Source organism: Genypterus blacodes, unplaced genomic scaffold (genome assembly GCF_046128005.1).
Source record: "Genypterus blacodes isolate CSIRO-AG114 ecotype Tasmania unplaced genomic scaffold, CSIRO-AGI_Gbla_v1 ptg000215l_1, whole genome shotgun sequence".
Classification (NCBI taxonomy): Eukaryota; Metazoa; Chordata; class Actinopteri; order Ophidiiformes; family Ophidiidae; genus Genypterus; species Genypterus blacodes.
The window spans coordinates 1,497,426-1,511,102 of NW_027467014.1; the positions used below are offsets into that span (position 1 = coordinate 1,497,426).

A 13,677-nucleotide genomic window follows, 5' to 3' on the forward strand; every position below is an offset into this window, starting at 1 on the left:
GTATTATTTGTTAGACAGACTTTGTCGCCTCGCGTTTAATTGACTTTAAGGGGAATTGTGCAGCTTGGAACACATCATGACTTCCCTCTGAGTATGTAAGTAGGCCAAGCTCTCTGTGTGGAAGAGTTTATCTTTTCATGGCTGCGTGAGAAGTAAAAAATAAATAAATAAAGAAGAAGAAATATTAAAATGTGTTTTTTTTTTCTATTCGCAGTCCACGGCACTTGAAAGTTTGTTCCAGTAATGAGGAAGATAATCACAGAGAACACGCAGCGCTCACAAATACTCCAGTGACAATTAACTGCAGAATGCTGTTCGCAACAGTGAAAGCAAATGAGCAAATAGGAAACAAACATCCTATATCCCAACTATGTACAAGCTCTTCAATATGAAGATTCAAAAAGTCCCGTTCGTCTGTTGGCTGAGAACATTTCGTCTGGATTCAAAGGGAAGCGATTTTTCTGACCAATAACATCCTGCCAAAAACCAGGCCGACTTTGGGGGTCTCGACTCCCGAACGCTGCTTTGAAGACGTTCTCAAGCGTTTGATCCAGTCTGCGCCCTCCTTTTTTTCGCATAAATTAAGACTTCCGATTTTTCCTGTCAGACGGATCCAAAGCGGGTAAGAAAATCAGTCTGTGGAAGTTCAACTCCGGGGCAAAGCTGAGGAGTTGCAGGCAGGTTTTGAGTGGGCGTGGGGCTTTCTGATTGCAGAGTGACAGACAGCGTGCCCCCCTTCCTGCCCCCCCCCACAAAGCTGTCTCTCACAGAACACACACTACAGCTACGTCTTTCTTTTCCTACAGCATCTCTTATTTACGTCCCAAATAAAATTAGAATCCAGAATCCTTCCAAGGAGTCGTCAGCAAATTTCATTTTGCGAAATGAAGGAAGGAAGGAAGGAAGTTGATCCAGGAGGAAACACGGTGAGGAACATGGCCGCTGCCCTGGGTGAGTTACTCTTTTTTTCTTTTTCTTTTTTTTTTTTTTACAATATGCACGGTCGTTGAGATTTCTCACAGCAACGAAAATTGTGAATCAGGGTTGGAAAAAAAAATGGAACAGAGAAGATGAAAGTGGACAGCCAGGGTGTTTCATGTTACCCCTCCTCTTCCTCACTGCGATTACACGGATTCGGTAGGAGACTGGTCGTCCATGTGGTGCCGCATTGACTTGACACTGGTCAGGATTTTTTTCTGGTGTCCGGCGAGAGAAACTCCGATCCTCTGGAGGTCTCTGAGAAAAATGACAGGAGAAAACAGGAATCAGGACAAAATGCTGCAGCTGGGTACAAGATGCAATTTTGAACATTGACAATATTGTAAAATCACTTTTCAGTACATGGGAAAGAGATATTTGGGATTTGGGTCGTGAAAATCTTCTCTGAGGCACAATTTCCATGTTATCAGACGGTGGCGATAGTGAGATGTTGCAGGAACAATCACAGAATGGTGACAGAAGAACTGAAAGGACATGAATTAGATCAATTCGCAAAAATGTGCCCTTTAAATACACTGATTAATCAACTGCAAGGGCTAAGATATAATTTTTTTCGTCAAATTCCATTCTATCGACTTTTTTGTGGTGAACAAATAATGTCGTTTGAATTCCTTGACAGTTTCCTCTGGTTACATAAGGATCAGCTGTGTTTCATCGATGACCCCCCGACGTATGTGACAGGAACACACAACCTTTAATCATGAGGACTGGAGGCAGGGGACTCGGTGAGACATGGAGACGGTTCAGAAAGACAGACAGGTGAACATATGGGCGAGCCCTGAGCCAACCAGCTACCACGCCTTTCTCTGCAGCGAGCTGCGTGAAGTGCAGGTGGGCAAGGAGCAGCAGGCAGATGGTTAAACGATCAGAACCTACTCTGCAGTGATTTGTGTGACGAGCGGCAGCGAGGTGAAGCCTGAGCCGATGAAGGCGTCTCGGTACTGGGTCATGTTCAGCGCAGCCAGCCAGTCCTCCACCGAGCTCATCCGGCTCAGGTCTGGAGCTCCACGGTCCAGCAAGGGATGATGGGAAGGACTGAGGGAGGAGAGGAGGAGTTAGAGAACAGGAGTGTGTCACTGCAGAAAGGGCAAATGAGTTGGATTCATGCGTCTCCCCTCACCCAGCAGCCACGTTGTTTGTGCCGGCTTTGAGCGAGGCGGGATTGCGGATCATTTTGTCCAACATGCTGACAATATCTGGGAACTTTGGCCGGGCATTCCTGTCTTTCTGCCAACAGTCCAGCATGAGCTGGTGCAGCACTACTGGACAGTCCATGGGAGACGGCAGTCGGAAGTCCTGCTCGATGGCATTTATCACCTGAGGGGGGGAGGGAGGGAGAGAGAGGAGAAGGAGAATGAGAGCGCCGAAGACAAATGGAGAGTGGAACAAACAGTGAAAAAATCTGTGATGTATCTTTCATTTAGGATGCTTCAGTATCCCCGAGGAGTAAAAAGTGCTGAGCGAGCAAACTTTCTGTGAGATGCAGAGAAGAAGAGAGGGAACGTGGGGCTCTGGCTCCATGCCTTTTGTTGTGTTCAGAAGACCAGAATTAGATTTTGGCACTCGTGTTGTTGAGTCTTCAGGTCACTTTGAAATTTGAGTTGATAATTTGGGCATATTTCACATTAAAATCTCCATAAATTCGTCTATTTTTCACACTACAAAAAAAGTCTGATTGGGTTTGAGGATTTGACTTTAATTTGAGCTTTTCATCCCCAGACAATGCGCAATTATAGTCTTCAGCGCCGCCGTCTCTTGATGTCGAGGCAGGTACTTCCTGCAGTTTGACTCGTCTCGGGCTCCTTTGATTCCATTACGGGCGCAGGCATGGAGGATGATAAAGATAGTTCAAGGTGTCTTTGAAAACTTTCTGACGAGGTGTAGCAGAGACGGCTGAGCTAAATATGTCAGCACATTTTGACTAGAGAATGTAATTATCTCGTACATCGTAGAATTTAATACCCCTGTGACTGAAAGAAGAACCAGCAGCCTCACCAAATAATCAAAGAAAGCATTGGATAATATCCCTGTCTCTCTGCCTGCTAAGCCACAAACAAGGATCCATTCATTTCATCACTATAGTGTTTAATGCACACATCACCCTGTTACCTTTACCTCCATCAAGGAGGTCAAGTTTTTACCTGTGTTTGTCTATTAGTCATCAGGATTACAAAGAATGTTACAAACTGATTTTCATGAAACTGGGTGGGCAGGTTGGACATAATCCAGGGAAGAATCCATTTTTTAACAGTTGACCTGATGGTGGCACTATAACAACAGCAACAGTTATAATCTGGACCTGGACATGGTAGAATGAAGTATGAAGACAAAGCCTACATTAAATAAACAGTTTACAGAGCAACAATCACACAGATCAGCCTGATGTGACCTGCAAAGCTCCAGTCGTCCCTGTTGGACCTCTGGGCCTTGGCGGAGGTATGAACCCGATGCCCTCCACATTATCATCCACACTTCTCTTGAATGTAAAGTTTTCCTGCCCTATCTCAGTGAGCGGTAAACGCGGCGGCAGGATCCGTCTGCTGGCCTGAACTCTGTGTGACCCCGACACACTTCTTAGGCTTTGTGCTGCATAAATTCTCTTTTAGCGCCTCTGCCAATCAAAACAGCAGCCAGTGTAGTGAAACATCACAGGTCTCTTTCATGATTAATTCATGTCGAACACACCACCTGTAGTGGCTCTGCTGACAATTTCACTATGCCACGTCCTTTGAAAATGTGTGTGTGTAAGTGTGTGTGAACTTGACGTGTGCGCCTTTAAGCATGTCTGCCTGTGTGTGTATGTATGTGTGTGGTTTTGCTGTGTCTGTGCTGTACAGAATGTGTGAGTTGGGGGTGTGAGGTTCATGCATAGTTAATGCCCCAGCAGACCCTCGTTAGCTATAGTAGTAATAGTAACACACACACGCACACGCACATACACACACACTTTCTTCATCATTATACGCTGTGTGTGCCATTATAAAACTGTCTCGATCATTATACTTGCTCTCTCTGTCGTTACCTGCTGCATAGGCTGGCTCGGCTGCCATGGGGGAGGGAGGGGAGGGGAGGGAGGGGGTGAGAGACAGGAAAAGCAGGGGAGAGAGACGGAGGGGGGAGGGAAGGGGGGAGGAAGAATGTGTGAAATAAAGGGGAGGGGAGGGGGGATGGAGCAGATATAGTTTCTACTTATCCAACTATTCTCTGGCTGCACTGGAGGAACGTGATGTTTTTATTAGTGACTGTGTGTATGTGTGTGCGTGTATGTGTGTGTGTGTGTGTGAGATCAGAACCCCCCACATGATAAATCCTCCGTGTTGGTGAAGTCTCAGGCAGCGTCTCATCCCCTCAAACATTGACTGAGCTAATTTCTAAACGTATAAACACGTCTGAGGCCAGTGAGCAGCGTGTTGGACCAGAGTGGAGCATCAGCACTAACTCGGTAAATAAATGTATTTCTGATCTCACACACGCTTTGGGAAAATTCCTCGGCTGCTTGGTGTCAAAGTTCTTATATATACACACACTTTCTGAAAGGCAGAATTGGGGATTTAGAGCGCGAGAGCTTTGAAGCAGGTTTTAGTGCCAAAACTAACCATAATCTGTGTATTACATTTCTTCTCGGAATAGAAAACTAAAAATAAAAATGCAATCCAATCTGTTTGGTTCTTCTTTTTGTGTGTGTGTGTGCGAGTCCCCATTGGGTTGAAACACAGATATTGAACACTGAGCCCAAACAGGCTGAGACGTGGAATTTAAGTTACTTCTAGCAAGAATAGAACGCCAGTGTTTGGCCAAGCAGGGTTAAATGTGATCTCACAGCTCTCTAAAGCTATAACAGAACAAAGAGAGACAAAGTGGAAATCAATCAGCTGATCAATAATACTGTAATGGTAATCGGACTAATGTTGTCAAGACGATACACTATTCTTAAAGATCTGTGGGAGAAAGTCAAGTGGAAAACCGTTTTTTTTGTAAACAAAGACGTGCAAACATTTCCACAACGCTTTGATTTGTGTTTACAATTTCCATCTTTTCCTCCACATGCAGAAACCTGCTGTGAGAGGAAACAAACAAGCACACACACACACACACACAGGCACCTGCAAGACACACAGACACTCTCTCGCTCTCTCAGACACACACACACATTTGTAAGTAATCCCAAGGTTGACGTACGTCCTGGTTGCTCATGTCCCAGTAAGGCCTCTCTCCGTATGCCATCACCTCCCATGTGACGATGCCGTAGCTCCACACGTCGGAGGCGGACGTAAACTTCCTGTAGGCGATGGCCTCCGGAGCCGTCCACCGGACCGGGATCTTGCCCCCCTGAGCGAGAGGGCGAGCGAGCGAAAGGGCGAGAGAGAGAGAGAGAGAGAGAGAGAGAGAGAGAGAGAGAGAGAGAGAGAGATTTATTGCTTTGTACCTGATATCCTTTCCTACTCTCACAGCACCAGGGGCTATAAGCGTCCATATATCTGCCATAAGACTTCATAAACATAAAGGTGAGGGCTGAATAGTAATGCGGCGGTCATTACAGTCCTCTGCGGACACACACAAAAAACGGCACTTCATTTTATACATCGTGTCCCTTCGTCCCGACGTGACACAGAGGTGTGAGAGAGTGTGTGTGTGTGTGTGTGTGTGTGTGTCCTCACCAGTGAGCTGGTGTAGGTGGGGTCAGAGGTATCATCCTCCAGATAACGTGATAAGCCGAAGTCAGACACCTTGCACACCAAGTTGCTGTTGACCAGAATGTTCCGAGCTGCCAGGTCGCGGTGGACATAACTCATCTCTGCCAGGTACCTAACATCAACAGCGTTTATTGTGCGAGTCTGTGTGAGTGTGTGTGTTATCTATGGGCTGTCTACTTGCTATAAAAAGGAAATGGGATTTAGTGTGTGTGTGTGTGTGTGTGTGTGTGTGTGTGTGTCAGTGTATGTGTGGTATCTTTGCCAGCTTGCTGTAATGAAACAGATGGGATCTAGTGTGTGTGTATGTGTATGCGTCTAAGTGTGTGTACTATACTGTATGAATGTATGTATGTGTTTTTCAAGCTGTCAAACTCACAACCTTAGGTGCAAATAACTCAGATAAATGCCTTGCAGTATTGTGTTAGTCTGTGTGTGTGTGTTTGTGTGTGTTTGCATGTTCAGTGTGTATGTGGATGCAGCGTATCTCAACCTGCTGATAGAGGATCATGTTCCATTTTTTGAAAGAGGGGATCGGTACTGATGCACGTAAATCAATTTTAACATACCATTGCTTGAAAGATTAAAAAAGCATTACGTGTGTGTGTGTGTGTGTGTGTGTGTGTGTGTGTGTGTGTGTGTGTGTGTGTGTGTGTGTACCTCATTCCGGAAGCGATGCCCCTCAGCATGCCAACCAGCTGGATTACAGGGAACTGGCCGTCATTCTGCTGCAATAAACAGTGAGGCATGACAGAGTTAGTTTGATTTTCCTTCACCAGGCTGCTTCACTTCACCGACCCGCGTTTAGTGAGCGGAAAGATTCCTCATCACCATGGCTTAAAGTAAAACGTGTTTAAGCCGAGGACACGCTGCACTGCCAGGGACGGGACGGGACGGCAGACGGTCTCCCTTTGATGTATGACGATGTGGGATTATCAACAATATGTTTCCCGTTGTGATGCAACATCAGTCTTCTACAAGGTTCTGTTATTTTTAAAACAGGTGCAAAGTTGCCATTTTTGTCACTTAAATCTAAAAAAATAATAAAGAAGAATGACAGGAAATCCCAGAACATAACTTATCTTTTAAAGCCGTAAATCGGATAAGTTTCAAACTTGAAAGTGAAATCTAGCCCAGTGCCCAGCATGACATCAGATTCCCTCCTAGGTCATCCACAGCCGCCCCTGAATGCATGGATCTATATCTGTACGGAGGCAGAGGGACGTAAATGAGACACGTCCTCCGCTGGGACACGCAGACAACAAACACAAAACTACCGGCTGTGTTTCGACCCACAGCAGTGTGTCGGTGCCTTATGCTATAGAAACATGATAACTCGCTACAACAAAAGAGACAACGTTCAAAGGGCAAAATAAATCTCTTTCATGCCCACCGAGTGACAAAAAGTCAGGTATTTTCTGCCACTGAACCGAGACTTTAGAAACTGGAACAGCTCAAATGAGCCTTCACCATGACAACGGTGAACAGTGGAAGACCCAGAGGAAGACCCAGACACCGACAGAGATGAAGCACGGCTCTCTCCGGTGGTCCCTACGACCTGCGGCAGTTAAGCGTTTTAGCGGACGTGTCACATAGACTTTAGTTGTGTGTGTCATCATTGAGCACGAGCAGAAGTATCTATCTATTCAACTGCTAATCTGAAATGAGCAGCGACATCACATCTTCAGCTCAGTATGATACCACACCTGTTAATAAAACCCCAAACCTTCAGCTTTCTCCTGTATTGTCAATGCTTTTAAATTGTCTCAGGTGTGTGTGTGTGTGCGTGCGTGTGTGTGCGTGCATGTGCGTGCGCGTGTGTGTGCGTGCATGTGTGTGTGTGTGCGCGTGTGTGTGTCTTGTAATTCGCTTTGTGCATCTAACCGCGCCTTTGATGCTCCTCTAGCTTAATCCTCTGCAGGCAAACCTTCTTCTGGGTACACACAAACACACTCGCACACACACACATTGATCCTCGGGGTCCTGTGCCTGCAAGATGGTCACGCTAGGACAACAACACCGGCAAGATCGATCGCTCTGTGTGTGTGAGAGAGTGTGTGTGTGTGTGTGTGTGTGAGTCAGCGGATGATTTCTGAGTCAAAAGGGGTCATGCTGTGAGAACTGAACATCAAAGAGTTTCTCCTTCTGTTTTTAGAGCTGCTGGAAAGGAGGGCAGGATCAAAGAGACACACAGAGAGACAGAGACAGACGGGCAGACAGACAGACAGTCAGAAAGACAGACAGAAAGCTGGGAAAGATGGGAAAAGGAGAGGAGGGGTTTGACTTTCTGCCATTTCTCTTAAAAACTCAATCATCACCTGCTCCATCTTCTTCTATTGGAGAGTTGATGTACTGTATAGAGGTGTGAACTCTGTAAAAAGTTGATCTTCATTTACCCTGAGGAATGAATCCAGCGCTCCGTTCTCCATGAACTCCGTGATGATCATGGTCGGCCGGCTCTTGGTGACCACACCCTCCAGCCGGATGATGTTAGGCTGGTCAAACTGGCCCATGATGGACGCCTCGGACAGGAAGTCCCTCCTCTGCCTCTCAGAGTAGCCCACCTTCAGGGTCTTGATGGCCACGTGTAGCTCCTTCTTCCCAATGGGCTTCAGACGGCCCCTGTACACCTCCCCGAACTCACCTGAGGACAACAAAAACACCGCTCACACACCTAGTTTCTTGATAATTTGGACGGACCGCTGCCTGATTGGTTGATTGGACGAAGAGCTGCGCTGGATTGTTTCAGGACACCGAGGTGCCAACGTTGGAGGCCGTCACTTGCAGCAGGAGACGAAAGCCCCTCAGGCAGACTAGTGTGTGTGTGTGAGCCGGTATCATAAGGTTCCTCATTGAGTAAACTACAAACACAGATTGTTATTTAAAGCAGATATGCCAGGCAGTTGAACGAAGGGCAGGGAGTGTTAAATAAACACTTTAACACGCCTTCACCCCTGGGATCTGCCCACCCCCCCACAGGCTGCTCTTGGGCCTTGCTCAAAGGTATGCTTGCAACTACGTTTTTTTGCAATTGCCTCAGTAGCGTCTCCTGGGGAAGAGGAAAGGTTGTGTAGCAGCGCCAGCAAACAAGATAAAAAGGACAAAGTCATTACTGCTCTGTTATTTTCCTGCTACAGCTCAACTGTCAGCTCGCGGTTTACAGAACGGCAGTCGGCGCCCTTATGGATAAAGAGACTAACTCAGAGAGTTCATAGGTTCAATCTCTGCTGGAGTTCTCATTTTTCTTTGCGGGCTGAAGCTCTTTTCTATCTGCAGATATGCGCACAGTAAAATCAATTTAGAGGGGAATTCTGCTCCAAAGCAAAGTGAAGCTCTGAGCATTTCTAGTAACACACAGCCTGGAGTGTGTGAATGTCACCTTCATTTTCTGGACTTTTTGGACCATGAATACACCCCTACATTCAGGACGTTCTCCTGGTTCTAATGGTCCAACCTGTTTCCAGATAGCAGTTACAGATTTTGCGTGAGAGCCAGTTGCTCCATATGTGGTTTTCAGGAATCTTCTGCCTTCAGACTAACTCAGCTTTGTGTCTCTGCTTAAATGGCTGCTCCTGTTGTTTATAAACAACCAGCAGCTTCAGATGATTTGAGCTTTAACTGTCACTCAAACTGCTTGTAACTTCTTCATATATTCAGGTTCAAAAACCATTCATTTTCTGGCCTCAGGGTTTCCTTTCTTCAGCATTCGTCAAAATCTTTCAGCAATTGCAGTCACAGCTGATTTTCTTCAAAAAAATCCATTTCTAGTTCTAAAACAATTCTTTATGGGTCTCGTTTCCATATAATTTGCCATTATGTTGGGTAAATAATGATCCTGTATCCCTCACACTGACTAAAAACTGTTCTGGAGAAATGAATTCTGGTGGGTTGAGATTCTGCTGTTAAAAGGTCAAAAAATGGTTTTGACTTCGATGTCTTGAATCTATTCAGCCAACAGAACCTGGGCATCTTCTCACTTGTTGCTGGGGGCGAACAAGAGAATTGAATCTTCCAAATAAAAGTCCTCTCGCCCCAAAAGATGAAAAACTCTGGGCTGAATAATGGATGAGTGAAGGGAGTTGGGTGACAGGCTGCGTCGTCCTGTCTCGCTGTGATCTCTGCTCCACATCGCCTTGTTCATTAAAAACTATCTTCTGTCACCGCTCAGAAAACCAGGAGGAGACGCGGATAAGGGAGGATGGAAAGGAGGAGTGGAGCAGGAGGAGAGGGGGACTTTGGTTAGCTTGAGATTTGAAAACGAGATAAAGCTGAGAGGATGGAGAGATGAAGGGGAGGGGAGAAGAAAGAGAGGTGAGAGACTCCAGGGAGAGAGGTGACATTGGGTTATATGTCTCTCTCTCTTTTCCTGTTAAAGCGGCAAAAATGGAAGAACAGAGTTGTGGAGATCTGGACAGAGAGAGAAGGAGAAGAGGGTTGACCATCACCATATTTTTTAATGGCTCCTCGAGGTGTTTTCGGTCATTTATCTCCTTTCTGGAATCTGTCGCTCAGCTTGTTCGATCCCATTATTCCAAGAGCTCAGGATCTGGCCATATCTCCCTCCGTTCCTATTTTCCTCCCCCTATCCATCCGTTTCATCCCTCTGTCACCTCTCATCGAGGTGAGAAACCTACTCCTCTGAGAAATAAAGGCAGAAACGGGAGGGATTACGGAAAGCCGCTCAGAGTGGCTCAACAGACCGAAGCCCAAAGCACACACACACACACGCACGTTCAGCGGTAGTGAGGGTGTGAATCTGGCTCGTGACCCTTTATCACCCACAGCTCCTTATCTGCTTGGTTTTGATTGGCTGTGGGCAAAAAATATATGCACCTTGAAAATCTCCCGGTTATCAGGTTGAGTTGCATTAAATGTGAAATAGCATTAAACACTCCTGTGGGTTTGTGGGTAGAAGGCATTAAAACCTGGGAATCATTACGATGTGCAACATGTTTCACCAAGACAACATGGTGGCTTCATCACATAAAACACACCAAGGCACTCTATTATTAATTCCACTATGGAAAAGGAAGTAAAATCCACAGTGGAAATTATTTGATCATATATATGAAACTTTAATATAATGATTTAAAACCCAACTGTGTGAAAAACTATGTGTGTGTGAGATTGAAGAAAGAGCTGCAGCAGCATTGTAACTAATACATAAGGACTTTTGAGACGCAGTTGTGGCTTTATGAGGTAGTTCAAGTATCCTAATGCGTATTTTAAAAATTGCATATAGTTTCAGTCCCAGTCTGAAGCTAGGTTTATATTATAAACTGTACATACAGATTCTTAAACTGCCCACTCTGTTTAATGATCTGTACGCCCGTATTTGCAAGACGTAACCCTTAAAAATCTGAAGCCAGTGATCTGTGAATCCATTCCCTCATTCTGTCATAGGAATCCACATGCCTCACACACACACACAGACACACACACACACACACACACACACACACACACACACACACACACACACACACACACACACACACACACACACACACACTGTAGCTGAGACCTTTTGCCATATCGGCTCCACTACACAGACGCCTCGCTGTATGAGTGCAGATGAATGATGCTGAAAATATTTTAATTCCATCCCATGTGTTCATTAATGTGTGATGTGACATCATCATCATCTGAGGCCAAACTGGTTCTAGCTCAAAGCCTCTTGATGGGAAGAGGTGAACATCTGTGGGTAGAGGGAGGGGGGGAATTCATGAGTCAGGTTGGTGCTTTAGACCAAAGCCACACATCAGGGTGGAAACCACACACACACACACACACTACCACAATCACATAGATTGGCTCAAAACTTATCAATCAATTCTTCTAACTGAACTGCAATGCAAACATCTGACCACACAGACTTTCAGTGGATCCTCTGCTGACTCCATTTCAAAATTCCAACTTCCTCCATGTGCTAAACACCCCACAGCCAAGAGGAGCAGGAAGACGTCAGCCTCAATGTACTCCAGGGAAAGTGGATAAGTAAATAAAAACACTATCATGACTTCAAAAGGAAAAGTAAAGCAACAATAACGAAATAAAAATATATGTTTCCTCTGGTTTCCTTTACTTGTATTGTAGAGTATTGGTGGAACTCATTAAAGCAACTGAGGCTCCGCTTTTCCAATATTCCACTTGGATATAATGTTTAAAGGATTTCCAGACATGACAGCAATGAAAAGTAACTTAAATCTGTGCTCTCCATCCAAACTCTTCAATATAATTAATGTACACAAACATTTCAAAGAGACAGAAGCAGTAGGATGAGATATCAGCCCGGGATTCATACCTGATCCAATGACCTCCTCTATTTTGACACACGAGGGGTCGATTTCCTTGGCGAACTCCCTGACGGCCTCGTTGGGGTCCTCGTAGGTGAAGGGGTCGATGTAGATCTTGACCCCGGGTGAACTGTGACCGTCGGACAGGCTTGGAAACGTCACGGTGGGGGTGGGACCGCTGAACATGTCGGGCCTCAGGGTGACCTCTGACAGAGAGAGAGAGAGAGAGAGAGAGAGAGAGAGAGTTTGTGATTCTCTTTGAGTATAAAAAATTATAAAAATCTACAAACTTGAATGTGATTGAATCCTTCACGCTCACTCAGTAAAAAGCAAATAAGACCTTGTTTGTTTGTTCACAGCTTCGTATTTTAAAATGCAAATGAAGGATAAATTGGATGAAAGTAAAGATGACATCATGTGTCAGCAGTCGTACCTCCGCCTGTGTTGTACTGCTGCAGCTTGTCTCCGTACACACTCTCCTTCAGCTGTCTTCTCCTACACACACACACACATCCAGAGGCAGGCAGACACATTTCACACCAAATGTCAATATGCCGCAAAGATAAAAACGTTAATTGTTTCTCTGTCCTTCATCTGGATTCAGGGGCGTAAACGTGTTTCCTGAAAGTGAAAATCTCTTTTCAGGGTTCATGAGCATTTGGCGAGTCGAGGCTGTCAATTCATGTTTCACGCTTTGAAGATGAAACCAATGAAATGAGCTCAACACTGTTTTACTGCCTCAGCTGAACTTTACACAAACGCATCACACACTGCAACATGACGACCAAATATCTGCTCAGTCGCAACAAATGAGCAGAGATGCCTTGCCCCTAGACACTTTGGTAGGATGATGAGCACGTCGACCGTATGGGTTTGTATGTACTGTATATGATTGTGTGGTTGTGTGACGGTCTGTGTGTGTGTTACCTGGAACAGATGATGGCGATAGCTACCAGTGAAACAATACACACTCCAGCCACTAAGGAGCCTGCAATCAGGGAGAGCTGCTGTCCAAGCTCGGACTTGTACTCATCTGGAGAAACACACACACACATTCCAATATACAGCGTTACAACATGAAATCAGATCAGTTTTTCATAGATTCCTTCCATACACACACACACAATTGAGCCTCTCTCTCTCCAACACACACACAAACACACACACACACTCAAAGTAGGGCAGATTTTAATTACCTCTCTGCCAGATTCTCACTCTCGCTCTCTCATTCTCTCTCTCTCTCTCCACTGCAAACACAAACAAAACCTCCTCCCGCCCGCACTCTTACCATCGGTGAGCGTCTGGAAGAGCATGTCCTTGCTGTAGGCTCCGTACCCAGCCACCGTGCGGGCCCTGACCTGGACCACGTACCCTGTCCCGGGTCTGAGCCCCTCCAGGACCACGCTGGGCGCTTCGGTCTGGACCACAGAGCTGTTCAGCACCGACGACTGGGACTGAGGAGACATTGTGTCAGTCTTTATCCTGTCTCTGTCCATATTTAACAGTGACAAGACGACAACTTACACAGCAAAGATTATCCAGACAAATTCATTGCCCATGTTTGTTGAAAATATACTTAGTTGTTGAATATTTTGTGTCTTATTTGTTGATGTTTAAGTTGAATCTGCGTCAAAATCTTAAACAGTTTCTTCATCCAAGTTGCACCAATCTGTCAAATTCCATCAATCAGT

The 13,677-nt window shown here is 45.6% G+C and overlaps 1 protein-coding gene across 1 annotated transcript; it reads right to left on the minus strand.

Annotated features, from left to right (window-relative positions):
• Window positions 1-1,124: 1,124 nt before the first annotated feature.
• On the minus strand, window positions 1,125-13,452 carry LOC143015991 (ephrin type-B receptor 1-like). Its single transcript, XM_076170167.1, has 11 exons — window positions 13,275-13,452; window positions 12,914-13,019; window positions 12,420-12,481; window positions 11,995-12,192; window positions 8,087-8,334; window positions 6,351-6,418; window positions 5,658-5,805; window positions 5,179-5,328; window positions 2,120-2,316; window positions 1,876-2,034; window positions 1,125-1,236 (listed from the first exon to the last, which is right to left on the minus strand). Exons 1-11 carry the CDS (start codon window positions 13,450-13,452, stop codon window positions 1,125-1,127), a joined length of 1,626 nt encoding a protein of 541 aa, XP_076026282.1.
• Between the last annotated feature and the right edge of the window lie 225 nt (window positions 13,453-13,677).

Excerpts from the sequence above, each read along its gene's own strand:
- LOC143015991 (XM_076170167.1), bottom strand. The coding sequence starts at position 13,452 with ATGTCTCCTCAGTCCCAGTCGTCGGTGCTGAACAGCTCTGTGGTCCAG. Across the intron at positions 12,193-12,419 it reads GCAGTACAACACAGGCGGAG|AGGTCACCCTGAGGCCCGAC; the intron begins GTACGACTGCTG and ends TCTCTCTGTCAG. Across the intron at positions 5,806-6,350 it reads GGCATCGCTTCCGGAATGAG|GTACCTGGCAGAGATGAGTT; the intron begins GTACACACACAC and ends TGTTGATGTTAG.